Source organism: Pseudorasbora parva, chromosome 9, assembly GCF_024679245.1.
Source record: "Pseudorasbora parva isolate DD20220531a chromosome 9, ASM2467924v1, whole genome shotgun sequence".
NCBI classification, from domain to species: Eukaryota; Metazoa; Chordata; class Actinopteri; order Cypriniformes; family Gobionidae; genus Pseudorasbora; species Pseudorasbora parva.
In genome coordinates, this window is record NC_090180.1 from 10434443 (window position 1) to 10453731 (window position 19289).

Genomic DNA, 19289 nt, shown 5'->3' on the forward strand with positions numbered 1-19289 from the left:
GACATTTTTAAATATACTCTTAAATCTTATTTTTATTTAGCATTTGGAAACCTGTAATTTTTTTTGTGTAGATCACTGCTTTGGACAGTTCATATTGTTTAAATGTGCTTTATAAATGTTATTGCTTCAATGGCAGGAGCAATTCATCTGCATGAACGTGGGCCAGACGTCATGATCATTAAACTTCATGATCATGTTCTCCAGGATGACGTGATCCAAAGTGCATCAGAACCTCTATACAAAAGTCACATATCACAAATGTACAATGGTAATGACTTCTTTACTTCATATCATACCATCTGTTTTAGGAACACAGACATTGTTAAATATATATTGTGATTTAAAAAAAAAAAATTCATTGTATCCAGGAAGTCCAAGATGTTTTTGTACTGCCAAGCGTTGTCTACTGCAGACTGATCCTGAAGTTTGAGTGTCTGTTATCCTCAAGCCCATTTTAATACTCTGGAAAAACCATTTCTTCATCCCTCTTTTCTCTGGTTGAAGCAATTAAAGAATAATAAGAACTGACGCTACAGTTTTGAATAACTTACATTTATTTCTCCTTTAAATGGATGTATACAGTTGGCAATGTGTGTTTCATTAGAATCACTGATTTCACGAGTTCTCTGACAGTAACAGCCAGAAACATGACAAAAGTACCTTATTTTATATGACAAATCAGTTATGGTATGTAACTACATAAAATACAAAGAATAAAATTAATGCAAGCTTACTAGATACTACAAAGGGTGGAGTGGTCCTGTTTATTTGTAATTCCACCATCAAATTGTTCCTCTGCTAAAATCTGTAGAGCTACAACAACAACAAAAAAATCAGTTCTGTATAACTAAGACTAAAGGCTGACAATGTTCAGAATGCACATTTTTTAGTAAGTAATCCATTTGGCATACTAAAAGGTATAACATTTTACAAGCAATAAAAAGTACAAAACAATTAACTAATTATTTAACTAATAATAGTGAAATATTACAACTTCGGAAAGGTTCCTGTATTCCCACAATTTTTCCTGCCCACTAGAACCACTTGAGCTGCCTCATTTTTTTGCCGACCAATTAAAGCGAGACATCTACCCTTCAGGACATCGTCGCTGTTGAATATAGTGACAAGTCCGGAGTATTAAACTGTATTAAAACCTGCAGCATCGTGTGTATTATTCAGCATCCATAACCATGATGTGAACAAAAAGCCCAGCTGAGGAAAGGAGGTCTCCATTCATGGTGAGCAGTGGCACATGGTGGTATCCTGTGGTTTAACACATAAACAGAAATACACCTTTTATATACCAATGACATGAACAACAAATCTTAGTATTGTTAGTGTAAAAGTAGTTATCGTTGGCCTGACGTGGTCATACTCAATTCTAGTCAGAATATGAGTGTTACTGCTCCATCGGGCTGTACTTATGGGGCATTTCAACCGAACCAGGAAAGATATCAACTGGATAAACCTACAACCCATATGCCTACAACCAATCAGACTAACGGAGCGACGCATATCGTTAGCTGTCAAATGTCAAAAGAACTCAAACAAGTCTGCAGGTTGAACCGACCTCAATTATGAGATATATAGACCCAGGAATGCGAATTTTAGCAGGCAACCTTGCCAAAATAACACCTATTTTACCTCCCAAAGGCCATTATTTTTCCAGAGAACCCCCCCCAAAAAGCTTTTGGGCTTGTTTTAGGCTAATAGTTGGCAGAATTTTGTTGCAAAAACTTGGCAACCTTTTCTGCACACGCTGGAAAAAGTATATGAATGTATATGAACAAGTTCTCCGTTTAGGATTAGAACAAATTCAACAAGCGCCTTTGATGACGTGGATGATTACGTTACTGTTTATCATCTGTCCGTCATCGTCTAGAACCCGCCCCCATGATAATTTCAGTGGTCCGTACAGTTTCTGTTAGGGCATAATTACTCCTCTACGGATCAAGTCCAGACCGAACTGCCTGAGCTCAAATGTTGTGGGCGGGGCTGAGTTCGGCTGGCATCCAGGCTAGGTTATAGTATTTAGCGTGCATACTTATACATACTCGTCTCTTATTTTTGGCTCTTTTTAATTGAAAACTAAACATCCTAAATTTCAAATAGTTTCGCAGATTGCTGTTGCTCTCTTACAGGACTGTAGACTGAAGGACTAACCGTTCTTTAGGCTGTTGAAGGGAAGTGTGTACTGGCCAATAAATTCGTTGTCTGTTGCGACATCGTAGTCCTCAATCAAAAAGCGCACAAGGGCCAGATCTGGCACACACACATCAAACTGGAAGTTTTCATTCCACATGGGGTTGAAGCCTTGAGAGAGAAGAGAGAGCGATTAGGCAACAGCCTGATCTGGAGAGAGTCCTGATTGAGCACATTTACAGGGTTATTATACCGTTATTCTCAATGTACTGCGTTTCCACCATGGTTGTATCAGCTGGCACACCGTAGATCTGCACTTGCACAATGGGATCAACAATGGAGGACTTCCTTTGGCTCAATTTGGGTAACTGCTGAGCTGAGATCACCTAATAAGCAAACAGTAACAGCAATGCACTTGTAACGTTAAATAAAAGGATTTTAAAAAAGCCATCCAGCTGACATGAACAACACAAAGATATAGTCCTGTTGCAGAGCCACTTGCCATCACATGAAGTGTTTTCCTTTTTAACCATGGTCCCTTGGTGAGAGTGATGGGGTCAAACTCAGTGTCTCGGTCTCGTAGGTAAGAAGGCTTTAGGATGTAACCACTCTGACCGTTTTGAAGAAAGAGCCCCTGATTCAGATTCATCTCTAGACAGGGCGTCTGGAAGTTCAGGGCCACTGGAGGAGAAGTGACATTAACATCAACCTCCACTCTGATTAAATATAAATATGAATGCTTTTCACTAGTGTCAGATTCATGTCTTCTTTACCTATCTGACAGCCTGCGTTCCACAGAGGCACAGGGTTAAAGTTTGAGGAGTCTGCTCTCAATCCCGCTGGGTAAATCCGACTGAGTTTGTCTGTATTGTGACGGATATAATCGTTTGCTATGACAGAAAAGAAAAAAAAAGTAATTATTGTGGGAACATGCTTGTTTGGTTTTTATCTTTTTAGCATCCAAGAAGCATTATTAGCTGTGGAATGTGTTTGGGTAGTTAACAAATGGAGATTTTAAGTCTTTTGCTCACCAAGACTGCATTTATTTGATTAAAAGGTAAACCGTTTAGACAGTAATATTGTAAACAGTAAAAACAATAATATTGTGCAAAATTATTACAATAAGATCACTTTTCTAATTGAAATTATTGTAAACTGCCATTCATTCGTGATGGTGAAGCTGAAAACTGGAATAATGATGCTGAAAATTCTGTCACATGATCATTCAGAAATCATTCTAATATGCTGATTTGCTGCTCAAGAAACATTTTCATTATTGAAGCTGCAAGCAGCAAGAAAAGGCCCTCGAACCCAGGACAACAACCAGCCGGCGGGCTCATGAAAACAGCGAACAGTGAGCAAGATGTATTTAAGTGGGTAAATATATGTCAAATATAGCAAAGTCAATTTAATGTGCCAGACTTCCTTCTATAGCTTTGACTAACTAAATATTGCCATGTAGATGGGCAGGGCAGGACTATTATCAAACATGTGAGGTTTGGGTGGGCAGATCAGACATTGTATGCCTGACTTACAACAGCTTCCTGTTTTGTGGCGTTAATCCCATATGTTACAACTTAGCCCCGTGTTGTATGATTTAATGTGTTTCAAACTAGCCTGACAAGCCAGACCCAGAAGCACGCAAACGCAACTCGGCCATCGTCATTATGGCCCCGCCCATAATACTCTATACACGATGTGATTGGCCGTCCAAAGTGAGGAGAATACAGGTCAGAAGTGTATTGAGAGTTCCTAGACGACACTTGCGGGCAGATGAAATTTGCTGCCGCTAGGGTGCGTCTAGATTTCTAGGCTAGTTTCCAACATGTTTGGGACATGATTGCATTATTAAATGTGTTTCTGGGAGTGAATTACAGTGAAAAGGATGCCATTTTCTTTTGCCAGCAGGTGGCACTTTGACTAACTAAATATTGCCCGGTAATAAAAGTATACATTTAAAAGATGTAATTTGTATATATATATATATATATATATATATATATATATATATATATATATATATATATATATATACAAATATATACAATATATAAGTGTATATTCTGTTTTAAACAGGTGACCACTTTTCAAGTTTCACAGGTCTTTTACCACTTTTAGACGACAACTTGCCTTTTGTGTAAATGACCAGTTTTTACTTTGAATGAATCAAAATTAAATTTGCATTAGATTTGAATAGATCATTGAAAATATATTTTCAAATATTTCAATAGATAATTGTATTACTTCAATTTGTATCACTTTTTTTCTGTCCAGCAAATTTATAAATATATGAGAGAAAAAGAAACCTGAAGGGCTCTTTTCCCTGTTGGTCACCTGCTTCTTTACATATTCAAAGTTGTGAGTCAGGAGTCTCGCTCAAAAAGAACCCATCATCTGACATAATGAAGGTTTATGACTGTATTTTGCGGAGCAATAAATCTGTGCCACAGAGTCTCTGTGATATGGATGCATGCGTTTAACAGTCTGAGTTGTGTTTGAGCAGCACAAGTCATGACGTCACACCTGATTCCTCTGCCAGTTTCACAGCTTTTCCCTCTTTGAATGAGGCCATCTCATAGAAGGACTGCTTTTCCCGGGAATCCTCAAACCCATGAAAGGAGACACTTTTGCAGTAGATCACGATATCAGACAGCTCCTTCGCCAACTTCAGCGACTTCGATTCCTGTTTTAGGAAATGTGTAAATGTAAAATAAATAGTAAAAATTAAGAGATATCAAGCATTTAAATGCTAGACATAGAGCACAGAACTCAGCTTACGCTAGACTTCTTCTCACGGTCTTCGTCACCTTCATCATCTTCTTCCTCTGTTACAATTTCTTCATCTACCGTTTTGGACTCGTCTGAAAAGATGTCCTCAAGTTTGTTTAGTCTCTTCCCTTTCACTATGAACCGGCCTTTAAGTTCCTAAACAATACACAGTCATTAAATCAGAGACTGCTGATTCTGCCATCAGCTCACATTTACATTCATCAGCCACTTTTATCAAAATGACTCTACCAATGAAAGGAATACACTTTCTTTGTGTTTTGCCCATTTTTGTTGCTTTCTTTTTAGATTATCTTAAACCCAGGTAAAAGTAAAATGTGTATTTTCTGCACAACTAGAGTCACTAAAATAACCTGCATTCTAAAAGCAGTTTATTTACTGTTGTCCCTGCATATTTGGCTGGAATATGATGAAATGCATATCAATTGTTAATATGCTGAGCAGCATATGCATGTACTGCATATTGATTTTGACAGTAATAGAAGCAGGCAGGACGAGCTGTTTCTAACACGGTCGTTTGAGGAAGCTTATGCTGTAAATGATACTCTGGTGAACAGCAGTGTTCTATTGCTGACTGTGACAGTGACCAGGACAGGCCACACCTTGACCGGCGGGAAAGAAAAACAATGTTATGTAAGCTATGATAATCACCCGCACGCCTGCAGGCAAAGCACCAGTTGCCATAGCAATCCAATGCATCGTCTTCAAAAGCCACAATACCGTGAAAATGGAAAAACAACATCTTAAAACTCTGCCTTTGCAGTTTCCTCATTTTACACATGCAAGCATAATTGATGAGCTGAAGGTCTCTTCTTTAAGAGTGTGAAATATTGAAAATGACTGAAACCGAGTCTGAGATGCAGCGATAATTTCAAATAGAGAGCAGATGCATAAATTCCACACATTCCACACAGAATTCCATCCTGAAAGCATCTCCTGTTCAGACGGGCTGAAAAACTCGTGGGTCTCGTGTCTAAATCCACAGCTACTGGATTATATTAAGCGCTTTGATCTTTTAAAATGCTTTATACGTATTTTAAATGTTCAAACTGCATTTGATTGTCACAATAAAACTGCCCGTAAAACAGCAACATGTGTGCATTTACTCCAAACAGACTTTATTTTGGTTTATTACATTGCTTCCTATAATACGTTTAGATTCTTATTGATCAATCAAGGCATTTTTTGGTGAGATATTTTTGCATTACAACCAATAAAAAGTAGGGATGCATGTTATAAGTTATCATAATATATAATTTACCATATGTGACCCTTGACCACAAAACCAGTCATAAAGGAGATTTATATATTTTACACTAGGAAATTTACAAAATATCTTCATGGAACATGATCTTTACTCAATAATATCCTAATGATTTTGGCATTAAAGATAATTCAATATTTTTTACCCATACAGTGTACTGTTGGCTATTGGCACAAATACACCTGTGGAACTTTCGGCGTTTGGTTTTGTGGTCTAGGTTCATATATTAGTTTTTTTTTATTTTTTATTTTTTTTATATATTTATCCATATATAGAAATAATAGATTTAGTGCATTCCTTTTTCCCAAATTTCCTCATTTTTAAAATTTAAATGACTTAAATAAATAAATAAAATAATACATAAATAAATAATAAATAAATAAAAATATTTAATGTAATCTTTAAACACTCAAAATTAATATCCATTTCCAATGCTGTAGAAACAATCGATTTTTGCCAAGCAATTGCCATGTATTGGATATCAGCAATAACACTTTTGGCTTATCGTATCAGCTAGTAATATTAGCATATTATTTAATATTATGAAGTATTATTGATTATTACTTAATGGGACATGCTGACTTTTTGGGACTTTGGACTTATCTAACTCTGGGGGATACGGTAAATAAGCTATTCTCATCTCTGTGCGTGCCATAACTCTGTCTGACGCATCCACCGCTAGCCTAGCTTAGCACAAAGACTGAAGGTAAATGGCTCCATCTAGCCTACTGCTCAATAAGTGACCAAATAACACCAACATTTTCCGATTTACATGTTGTGATGTGTATAATTACATCATGTACTAAGACCGACGGAAAATTAAGTTTTGATTTTCGAGAACGATATGGCTATGAACTATTCTTTCATTCCTGCATAATGGTCACCAAATGGTAAACGGTCTTCCCTACTACGGTAAACATTTTATTGTGCTAGACAGTGCTAGATATTTCATGTCAATACTTTTTTGTAACTGGGAGTGAAATAAGCAGGATAATGCAGGATACAGTCTGTCATTACAACAAAATAAACCGTCTCGGGCCTGGCTTCCTGAGCACCCTGTCAGTTTTTTTAAATTTTCAGATTATTATTGATTATCAGATTATTTTGTATTTTATAATAACTGGCTTCACCTACGGTATATCCCTTGCATAGGCTTGCAACTGAATATCCCTGTAAATGATCATCTGTATAACATGGCTCAGTGGATTACTGTGTCTTAACATCCAGCTATCACTAACCTCTGGAGAAGGGAAGCTTGTGGGCATATGATCTCCGAGGGGTTTGGTGACCAGAGCGCTACCCAGGATGGAGATCAAGTGTTGAGCCATGGTCTTCTGCTGCTCCACATTGCAGTGGTTCTCCAAAGACAGGATCACAGGGTACTCAGACGTCTGGTGAAGCGAACAATTACATTGTTGTCAGTCACATACACGTGGAACGCACACTAGAAGGACAAGCTCTACAAGTTCCAAAACAAACAGTAGCAGCCACTATATTATCTTGGGTAAATTACAGATATTTGCATCCCTTATGTTTATGAATATTTTTTACCTTAAAGGCATATTCTTTAATGGCTTTAATCACATCTTTGAAGAGGATCTTTGAGGTGAGAGTGTATCCATGATAAATGACTGGCTCTCCATCTGATCCATCCCAGCAGTCCAGCTCCACACAGCGACATCCCTTTAGTAGTGCTCTGTACAGGGACAATGCAACTTGCTACTCCAAAACTCAGTCATCAAAACATGCTTTATCAAAGGTAGATGCTTTCATTAATGAAACTAGAAATGATCAAAGTAAGTGTGCACTTCATTGTTTAACTATGTATTTAAAATGAATTCAAATATTGAATGATCAACATTACTTTATGTACGCTTCAGTGCTACTGGGTCCCTTGAGCTGGTCCTTCAGCAGGTATGTGTTGTGAGAGGAGGAGATGAAGTAATGGTTGAGAGGCTGGTTCATGTCCTGGTAAACACTTTTATGGGCCGGGTTGAAGATCAAACCCTCTGGCTGGCGCAGGTACATTAGGAAGCCATCCTTTGTCATTTGCTGTTTGGCTCTGGCTACCAGAATAACGAAACAGACATGCAATTACAAAAATTCTTTCAAAGCTCATAGTATTTCCTTTTTTTAGGCTAGACTTACTGACACCAAACTTTTAAATGATAGTGTTTACAGCAGGTGTTTTTATCCAAAGCAACTTACAAATAAGAATAACAAGCAGGCGGCATTACCATTTTCATCAAGTTCATATTTCTCAATAAGCTGAAGGGCATCATTTTGAGACGCATCCTCTTTTTGCTCATTCATCAGGAAATTCAGCAGGTCAGCAGCACTCATGAGACCATCTGTCTTTGCATACTGTCCATAGATGACGTCGATCTCCTCTCTTTGTGTCAGGATTTTATAGAAATGCTCGATCTCCTTACCCTCTAGGAATCCACACTTCGATTGGTCACATTTCTGAAAGAGGGGAAACAGTGAAAGTTATTTCTTGTCATCATCTATTGTGAGAAAACATTATAGACAGGTAAACTGGGTTACATTCCTGCATAACAAGCATAAGCATATTACCTTAAACAGCATTTCAGCATAGTCTTCATCCACCTCAATGTTGATGTCTTGTAGAAAGCTCTTCACTTCATTCTGACTCATCTTGTTGTCAAAGTTTATATCTGCTTTACGCATACAACTGTAGATCCAGCTAAAGCTCTGATGTAAGGACAATTAAACAGATTTGAAAAAATAATGCTTAAATTGCAACTCAACAGAACCACAGGTGTTTGGAAAGGATACTGCTCTGTTTTCTTTTGTGGAGAGAGGTTGTTTGTGTTTGAGATGACTTTCTCCAAACCATTGATCCACTTCTTGGCTTCCTCATCAGAGCTGGCGATCAGATCCAGGTTTTTCTGTCCCCCCTTAAACAGGATGGAGAACGCACGACCCTCCACTGTCTCTTCTGTGTATTTCCTTAGACCCTCCGTCTGCCGACCTGTTCGTACCGCCTCAATGTCCTCAACAGAGACTGAGTGAGAAAGACATACATAAACTTAAGTTTACTTCACAAAATTGAATTAATATGTAACCTGGGTGCCACTGAACCTAGACCCTGATCATCCAGGGCTGTCTCAACATTATCAAAAAAAGTACCGCAATTAAGCAGAGTTTAGATTTAAAGGTCCCGTTCTTCGCGTGTTTTCGAAGCTTTGATTATGTTTACAGTGTGCAATATAACATGAGTTCATGTTTCGCTTGTAAAAAAACACACTTTTCACACAATTGACTTATCTTTACAGGGTTGTTTCCTCTGTCCTAAAACGGCCTGATGATTTTCTTGTTCTATGAAGTCCCTCCTTCAGAAACACGTAACGAGTTCTGATTGGGCCAGCGCTTCCCGTGTTGTGATTGAACAGCAGCTTTGCACACTTTGCCTGGAAAGGTCCCGCCTCTTACCATAACGGGGAGATGCAAGCGCTGAATGCGCGCTCTTCTCCACGTGGGAGATCAACAAGACCACGCCCCTTTTTTGCGTGTTCTTGTGGGCAGAGGGTTAGTCAACAAACTGTTCTAGTGTCGTCATTATATCCCTGCACTTCCTGCTGTAGTCCAAACCGGCCGTTCACTGTAGGCTTGGAAAGAGAACTTCTGTTAAATAAAATATCTCGGTTGGCATTGAACTGAGCTTTATAATTTTACAGGTATTATTTATGCTCTAACAGCAACATTACACATGAACTAAAGTTTGAAAGATGGAATCGCGAAGAACGGGACCTTTAATAATTGAATTATGAATCAAATGGTGAGCATGTATTTTGTATGTTTTATAGACCGGTATTTATATCAGTTTATATTTATTTGTTGACAAAAGTGTTTGTGATTCACTAAAAGTCTCGCAATAAAAATTTGGTCAGTCTTAATTTAGTTTTCTGGTAGAAATATCTATCTAAAAATATTATCATTAAAGTGAAAGAGGGACCTGAGAAGCTAAACTTCTTATGTTAGGATTGATTTATGCTTCAAACTATTAAAACAATTTGCAAGACGAGATCCATCTCATAAAAGCAGGTTTTTCCCCCGGTCTCCCTCTGATAAATGCAGTATCATCGCATGTCTGGATGGAAATATGCATATAGAAATTATATGTAGAAGAGGTCTTGCATAATACAAAAGAATTGAAATCCCATTTCTTTTGCATTTGCATCAAGAACAGTTCTATGCCCTTTTTAGTGGGGCTTCAATCATTTAAGTGATGTAAAGCTATTTAAGTGTAAGATGCTGCAAAAGAGAACTAATGCGGTACTGAGCGGAGTTCTCTTTTGCGTCTTCTTGAGCAAATACTTCCACATAATATCCACATAAACACAGTTGGTTATGTCTTAAGTGAACGTAAAAATTTAAGAATGTGTCAATATAACAGTCTTAAAGTCACAGCCTTTAGAGTGTGCGCCGATGCACACTTTGAAAATCTACCAGAAATTTTAGACCATCTGGGGACTTTTGACATACTCTTTTCAACGCACTTTGCTTTGGGACACGTTTATTCTAATCTAATAAGTATAACATACTATTTAGGATGGATAGTATGGACATTGGGACGCAGGGAATCACTCACTGCACTTAACTAAACTTCTGTAGCTTTGCATCTGTGTATATTTGCTTTATACAATTTTCACAAGCTCTGTAAAATTAATATTCACAAGTACTTATAATTAATAATCAATGTTTTATTGTATTTCTTTGTGCTACTGCTTGTATTCGTTTATTAGTTCTGATCCCTGAGTCAATACTTCCGTTTTTTATTTAGTTAACAGTCACACTTGTTATTAATAATATTTTTTCTGTAAGTCAAAATGTAGCCTGCACGTGTACCGATGTGAACTGTACTGCAGAAAGACTGGCATCATTATCATTATAAAAAAATGTTACTGGTAAGTACTGGTAGGCTACTTTTCACTTATGTAGTGGTGCCGATTTAGAGGCAATTGTCTCTTGCTACACAGTCTCAATGAGGGCTAAACCTCCTGTGGATGAAATCCTAGAACCATATATTTTTCCTCATAGTATGCAAACCTTGGGTTGTTTGCATACTATGAGGAAAAATATACAAACATTTTAGACATAGCCTCAGGGCTGACGTTTTTCAGCACTGGTTACAAAAATGACAATATAACTTGAATATGCAGTGGTCAAAAGCACACCACTTGCACACTAATTTAGCAAAACATTTGTTTCAAATACCCTTTTAATTAATTACATGTAAAAATGATGCTCAATATTTTTGTTCAGAAAAAGAAAAACATTTAATAAAAGCAAAAGACAAAGTCATTGACTATTATGTTCAAATTATTACTGTTCAAAAGTTTGGGGTCAGATTTTTTTAATCTTTTTTTCGAAGTATCTTACGGTCAACAAGGCTGCATTTATTTATAAAAATAAATAAATAAATAAATAAATAAATAAATAAATAAATAAATAGAAAAATGAAAAACTTTTTCTATTTGAATACATTTTAAACGGTTTAAAATAAGTTATTCCTGCGAGTTTTTTAGCAGCCATTACTTCGGTCTTCTTAATATGCTGATTTGAGTTTTAAAAACATTTATTATGCAGTCTCAATTTCTAACATTTCTATTGCAGTGTCCATTATTTTTCAGGATTCCCTGGTGAATAGAAAGCATTTATTTGAAATAGAAATCTTTTGTTACATTATAAAAGCCTTTACTGTCACTTTTGATCAATGTAATGTCCTTACGGAATAAAAGTTAATTATTAACGTAAAAATTTCTTTGTGACCCCAAACTTTTGAATGGTAAAAAGTAGTTCAATAAATCAATTATAACAAATAAAAAGTTCAATAAATCAGTGTATTTAAAGTACTGCAAAAATATCAATCTAATTAATTTAACCACACCCAGTAAACATCGGCCTCGCTCCCTCTGATACTGTTGGCATAAACCTGTAGTCCAAAATAATGGTATCCATTATGGATACAATAACTTTGAGATTAAAGAACACAAGAAAAATATACTGTATATGCAATAATATACTTTATACACTAATGTTACCCATATTGTGCAAAAAATTTTTTGGATGAGCCAGCAAATTCTATAGTAACTTCTGTGAGAGACTTTCACTAACACATTCTGGCCAACAAAGCACAACTTGGGTCAGTGCAGGATACGAACAAGAGTGCATGCAAATAAAGGGCTGTTTCTAACATCCCTGTGCATATAATTTTAGGACTCACATGTGTGTTTGGACTTCAGGGTCTTTTTGGATTCGTGCCACATGGTTTTGCAGTCCTCCTGCAGCTTGTAGTAGCGCGTCTTTTTCCATGACCCCGAACGGACTTTTAAAAGGTCCCCGCCGTTTATCAGGAACTGCAGGTCTTTGTCACCCTCCAACCCTGTGGGGAGGACGAGGGCAAGACCATTTATGTATTCATTCATTCAAAGCTCATATTATTTCCTTTTGAGAAGCAGATTTGTGGATCATTTCCCATATCACAACATCCTTTTTTTGCATAAAGGCAGAACAAACAAAAGGATTATTTTGTCCCTCTGTGATTCAATTGAGGAAGGAACCAACCCTTTCATTAATACAACTGCTGAGGAAGAAAATTTGGTTTGAACTTCTATGTAAAACACAAAAGACTCTGCCATACTGTGGACACTTGACACCAACCAGGAGCAGATATTAGGTCACACTGCCAAAGCACAAAATGCATTATTTACCAAGGCGTGGTGTGTATTTGAGAGCAATTTACACACAACCATGAAACAATAGGTGTGACGTGATCTCGCTCCATTTACGAGCCTGGGACCTATTTACAATATCTAAGAAGGCAACTTGAGGCAGATAATGACTTCCTGGTTACGAGATTTCCTTAGAGATGATGCATGTCAATGAACCGTATGCTTTTTAAAATAAGCAATAGAATAACACTGTAAACGCAAGTATGAATGGTGAAGCTCTCAGATTACACTGAAACAATATAATTGTTATATTCATCCTCCTACCTAGAAGTTTCATGTTGTCGCGCGCTACTGTCTTGCTCTGCGCGCGGTATAAGGACTCTTGAGACTTGGTCCGAACTGGTTGTCTTCGTACACACTGCATAATGTGAATTTTCAGCTAAGAAAATCAATACCGTTTCCGATAAAAAAAGAGCCGCAAACATATCCCATGCATCGACTTGCTGTGCTGTATCGCTCACACACTTGTCTGCGGATTCGGGGCGTGTACTAATCCAAAGTTCATCCCTAGAATAGCCTAAAACAGTGTTTGATGCCTTTAGTCTGATCCCAGTGAATAGCAATATTTGTTGGCGAATTCAATCAGCGCGTTAAGGATATATATTTAAAGAAAGATATCACTATAGGATATAATTGATAAAATTATGCTACAAAGCGTGAATGCTAAACAAACGTAACAGCTGGTAAAATACCTGTTGATCTTTGGCGCGTCTCTCTGTGCAGAAGCAATGGCGCCATCTAGTGTTTGTATTTGCCAGTTCACTGACAGACTGATGTGTTTAGCCTCCCTGGAGTCCCTCCACACTCCAACTTGATCCAGAGGATTTATGATAACCCTCCACGTGCTACGTGCAGATAAAAACATACTAATGCCATTTTATTTTTCCCTCTTTGAGCTCTTCATTTTGCTTTCGGCTAAAGAATAATTTCAGAATTAAACAGGGGCTCTTACTGCACTTTAAATATATATATTTTTGGTTTAACTTAAAAAAGTAAGAAACCTGGTTGCCTTAGAATGTTTAGTTTATTGAAATAAAAAAAAATGGAAGTTAATAAATAAAGTTAATAAAGTTAATAAATAAAGTTAAATAAAGAAGTTAATAAATAAAACTCAAATTATTGAATCAGAAAATTTTTACAAACTCTTTTAATAATATTTGGATAAAGGCTGTCGATTCTCAAAAATGTTCATTGTAGTACCTCAAATTTTTAATTTCAATGAACTAAATTAAGGCAACCAGGTAACTTTTTTTTTTTTAATTACAGTGTACAAAAATTGTTGATATGTTTTGAGGTGTTTAAATGTAGACGCCAATAATGTTACTGTTAACTAAAACAAAAATTTAAATAAAGCTGAAATAAAAACGAAATATTAGATGAGGAAGATTTAAATTAAGCAATGGCAAATAAAAGGACTAAAAAAACTAAAATTAGATTAATTGAAGTAACCTACTAAATTTACAAAAACTCAAATAAAGCTAAATAGAAATATTAAATAAAAACACTAATAAAAATGACAAAATCACATACGTTGGGCTACTAAAACTAACTCTAACATTATAATGAAACCTGAAAATAAGAAAATAATAAAAGCTCATTCAAAATATTAATAAATAATATATAAACTAAAATAACACTGATATAGGTCCAATTCAAGCTACTTTTATCTATACAATGTTTAAAAAAAAGCAAACTATTACACTGTAAAAAATATTGTTGGTTTAACTAAAAAAAGTCACCTTCATTGAAGTTAAAAATGTCAGTTAATACAATAAGGGAGAACGGTTTAATCAACATACTCTAAATATTATGCTATCCGAAACATTAATTATCCTAGTTGAAAACAAATCATGTAAAAAAAGTTTTTCGCAAAGTGGTTCGCATTGTTTATTTACAGATTTAGACAGGTTTACTCCATGCACAGCATAAACATGACCCACATTTGGGTTCTTAAAAAGCCTGAGGCATATGACTGTGTGCTTGATGTGTATACATCTCCTGAATCAGTATCTCTGTCATCCAGAGGGAAATAACTGATGCGTCTCACTGAAAGCAGGAAGAGCCAGTGGGTTTGTAAGAGCAGATAGATGATAGCCCAATACAAATATTAAAAACAACAACAATAGAACCACTGCAAGTGTTTGCTTTCTTTAACCCCACCCTGCACAAACTGAATGTGTCATGTTAAACTTTTAAGAATACTTTTCCTAAGGCTGAAAAACACTGTTAAATGAGCAGAGCCTTGGTTAGAAGAGCAAGTAAGCCCATAATTTAACAGACATTTCAGGAACTGAAGTAATGAAAGGGGTGTTATGTGAGATAGTAGACGGAATGTTGCTCCAGGCTACTGACACCTCTCCTGTGCCCCATCCTCAATAGACAATCTGTTATTATATTGCTGCAAAATTGGAGCACTGTAGTAAGATGGGCAAATACACCCAACAAATGACAATAGGCCTTCAAAGTTGCTAAGGGTGTGGCAGCCATATTATGTCCGCTAACTCAATACACCACCCATTCATGCGTCCATCACACGCATCCACAAAAATAGCTTGACCGAAAACAAAAATGAGTGGTTTGTGAAACTATTTCCAAACTTAGTGTACAAATTAAATGCAAATAAAAACACAAATAATACATTTAACACTGTGTTGTTTGTATAGCCCGTTAAATGAAATATTTCATAAACTAGCGCGTGAGGGCATGTTTGTAATGGTCAACATTCAGTTGCGCGTGGCTGAAACTCAAGAGCGCGTGCAGCAGTAGTGAACAGGTCTGAACGGCTCTCGAGCTGAACTTTTAGATGTTTGTCGATTGGCTTTTGTGATACGCACAACCATTTCGGAATCATTTTAAATTAGCTGCAACAGAGCTCCGTCTCGGTTTTCATTTAACACTTACATTGTTTATCAGCAATGCCGTTGGAATCCATTTTTAGTAAATACAGCAGACTGTTATCCTCCTCGTGCACAATATGTCCAGTGTTCTCGATTTTAGGAGTTCACACTCAAAAATAAACTACATAGACCGTCGCAAAATCTCGCTGACGCAAATGAGAGCGGATCCTCTATTCCTCCAGTCTTCTCGGCACAGGTAGAGATTACCTGCCTGTGGGTACTAGCGTCTCAGTAAAAGGTATCCAATGATGAGCCACTCCCACTGATCAGTTCAGCATCTGTACGTGCCTCCAGCTGCCTGTAGGGGTCATGACAAATTATGCTCATGCAGTAAAGCAAATCCAGACTGAGATTGAATGTTTGGTTTGTTTCATCTTGGAGAAGCTGTTCTTAAACGTGCAATAGGCTACTGCACCTGTAATTAGAGCTGTAGACACTACGCATTTGTTGAGCAAATATGCTGTATTAGTGTAGCCTATTGAATCTGCTATCCATGCAGCACTAGCCTAATAATGTATAGTCTGGAAAGCAATAAGCTAGTCATGTAACTATTTTAAGAGTTATTTAACAGATACTAAGGCCATCTGCTTAAAGGGATTCAAAGAGAAAGACTGCGTTGCTGAGTGGGGTTTGCTTTGGACAAAAATACATAGGCCTAAAACTTTTTAAGGCTATATGCACCTTAAACTGAGTTTGCATTGCACAATAAAAAGTTTTTTCCTGTAGCCTTGCAACAGTGATATTTTAAATCTCTTGGTTTTGATTAGTTATCTTAGGCCTATATATTTAAATTCAAAGGAGAGTGGTGGATTTTTATTTTTTATCCAATTAAAGAGTAGTGAAGATTCACTAAAATATATTGGGCTAAATCTGATATCATTCATGCATGGAGGCTATTACAGAAAAAAAACTCATTATTTTCTAATACATGATTAAATTATATTATTTCTAATAAAAGTATTATTTTAAATGATTATCTCTTGACTTCAAACATATATAAACCTTGGAACACGTATCCAGGTGTTATTGGGTCTGTGCTGATTAGCATTTCACATGATTGTAGTTCTCTTTGTGGCTGGAGATGTTTAAAGATCGCCTTTGTCAAAGAATTCCTTTGCGGACTGATAGCGATCAAGGAACTCATTTTACTGACAAAATGAAATGCTCTCAATGCAGCTCTCATATAACAGCTGAGAATAAAACAAACATTCCAAGACATATAAATCCTATTCTCTGAACAAGCCTCTATGGACGTTAGCCTTTTGACTCGTATGCAATCGCCCACTGGCAATGCAAAATGACATGCTTGTAAGGTCATTTCTGAGATTGTTAAAAGGGAACTTATTAATTGACCAGTCCCTGGTAAACCAGGCTGGGCCAAGAGACCAACTGTCTAAAAGGAAAAAGACAAATATATTAAATGTATACTTCAATTTCACAAATGTCATATGAATCGATTTGTGATTGTTTTCCTCGAGCTGTGGTAATATTTTAGGCTACAGCATGGGACACAAATGAAGTGTAGAACATCACATCTGCTCTATACAAACATCGCAAGTACTATTCACCTTCTTACTGAACTTAAGTAATGCCATCTGTCTTCAAGCCCTCAGTGTTTCCTCAGAAACTGAACAGAGTATTGTACTTTATGTCACCTTTCTAGTGAAGAAAATCACAAACACGAGTATGTATAGCCCAGAGGGTTAAGCAGATTTCAGATTTTTACAATACATAATGATTAATGTCATGTATGTCATGTAAGTCCTTTTCAGGTTTAGAAAAAATTATATGTGAAAATATTTATGGTGTAAAATATGTGCAAATATAGTGCCCTCCAATAAAGTGCAAACCTTACAGCAGTGTTGCTTGTTTTTAAGAAAGCCAGCAAGTCACCGTGACCGCAGTTACTTCCCAGTGATCAGGTGATCTGTGAGAATACATTCTTAGACAAAATGCTGTACGTACTTATTGTATGCTGTAAGTTTTCTATTTTTTTTTTAAAGTATGCAGGTTTTGAAAAATAACCTGTTGCCTGTCATTATATCCTGTTGTCGACATGCGATCTACGTCACGCAGAGTGAATGCCTTCACAGACAGAGATCTTAGATATCAAAGATACCTGCCTAGACAAATACTTAACAGTGCAATGTAAATCCATGTGCAACTCTTCAGACATTTTAGGAAGTTACTGTGAATGTCTTGTCATCTGTCACACTCACTGTATGATTTTGCTTGTTTCCTACAACAATAGTCACGCAGTAGTGCGTATAGCTGTGCGCTGTTGTGCCAATCAGCAGTCCCATTCATGGCTGGCTTACCCTCCAAGCCGTGTCAGCTCTGGGATGAGTGCATTTTAACATTAGGCCAATCTGCAGCCTCAGGAAGAGAGGCCTTATTCCCCAAATCCACCTCTATGTTGAAGGGGCCGAGGATAAGAATGCAGACAGAAGGCAGCATTTGATGCCTTGGCTTCAATAGGCTGATTATTTAACATATTTAATAAAAAAGACTAATGTTCGTACACATGTAAAATTGAAAAAATTTTGACTGGCTAAAAAAATAGAATATGATAATTTTTATAGAAATATGCACACACTATATATATATATATATACACACACACTGAAAAAAAATTCAGTTGACATTTACGGTAAAAAGCAAAAACAAAACTGGTTGCTGTGGATTCCATAATTGTATTATACATTTTTTACAGTAACTAACTTTATATTCTAACCTAAACTAATATCTGTTTTGTACCTTTGACACACATGACATTACATTCATTTAACAAAATTTGAAAAAACAAACAAACAATTAAAACCCATTAATTTAACAAGATGTGAAACCCAATTTCCAGAAAGGTTGGGACATTTTTAAAAATGCTATAAAATCTGTGATTTGTTAATTCTCTTGAACATTTATTTAACTGACAAAAGTACAAAGAAAAGATTTCCAACAATTTCACTGATCATCTCAATTGTATTTTGTAACTATAAAACAATTTTTATATTGATGGCTGCAACACACTCCAAAAAAGTTGGGACAGAGGCAAAATAAAAGTGAAAAAATTATAGAATATCCATGTAAAGCAGGTGAATTTGTAATAGGTGAGGGCATCGTGACTGAGTATATAAGGAGCATATATTATTTGCATATATAATATTGTGAAAGGATTCATGAATTCCAGAGAAATGAATGTGTTCTCTGTTGAATGTGCGTGAGATGGAATTGCATGAATCCGTCATACTACTGTATTAAAAACAGCCGTGGCCTCGAGAGTACTTTGGAAAACTGTTGTCAGTTAACACAGTCTGCCACTGACGCTGGATCAAGAACTGCAACTTAAATATGCAAGGAGATAGCTATCAATTCTCTGCATAGATATAGATGTCGCCATATCCTCAGGGCCCGAGCTAATCTCAGATGGTCCAAAAGACAGTG

The 19289-nt window shown here is 36.5% G+C and overlaps 1 protein-coding gene across 3 annotated transcripts; it reads right to left on the reverse strand.

Moving 5' to 3' along the window:
• Nucleotides 1-546: 546 nt before the first annotated feature.
• Nucleotides 547-16094, reverse strand: plcd1b (phospholipase C, delta 1b). 3 transcript variants are annotated; one of them, XM_067453852.1, is made up of 16 exons: nt 15853-16094; nt 13644-13796; nt 12444-12602; nt 8993-9221; nt 8771-8900; nt 8431-8659; nt 8058-8259; nt 7745-7889; nt 7432-7584; nt 4921-5067; nt 4666-4825; nt 2916-3032; nt 2645-2823; nt 2396-2528; nt 2164-2313; nt 547-1263 (listed from the first exon to the last, which is right to left on the reverse strand). In XM_067453852.1, exons 2-16 carry the CDS (start codon nt 13687-13689, stop codon nt 1172-1174), a joined length of 2271 nt encoding a protein of 756 aa, XP_067309953.1. In that variant the 5' UTR covers nt 13690-13796; nt 15853-16094; the 3' UTR covers nt 547-1171. The 3 variants fall into 3 exon arrangements, with proteins under 3 accessions (XP_067309953.1, XP_067309952.1, XP_067309954.1); XM_067453851.1 differs by lacking the exons at nt 13644-13796; nt 15853-16094 and adding an exon at nt 13216-13419; XM_067453853.1 differs by lacking the exon at nt 13644-13796 and having other exon boundaries at nt 548-1263; nt 15853-16093.
• Nucleotides 16095-19289: the final 3195 nt, after the last annotated feature.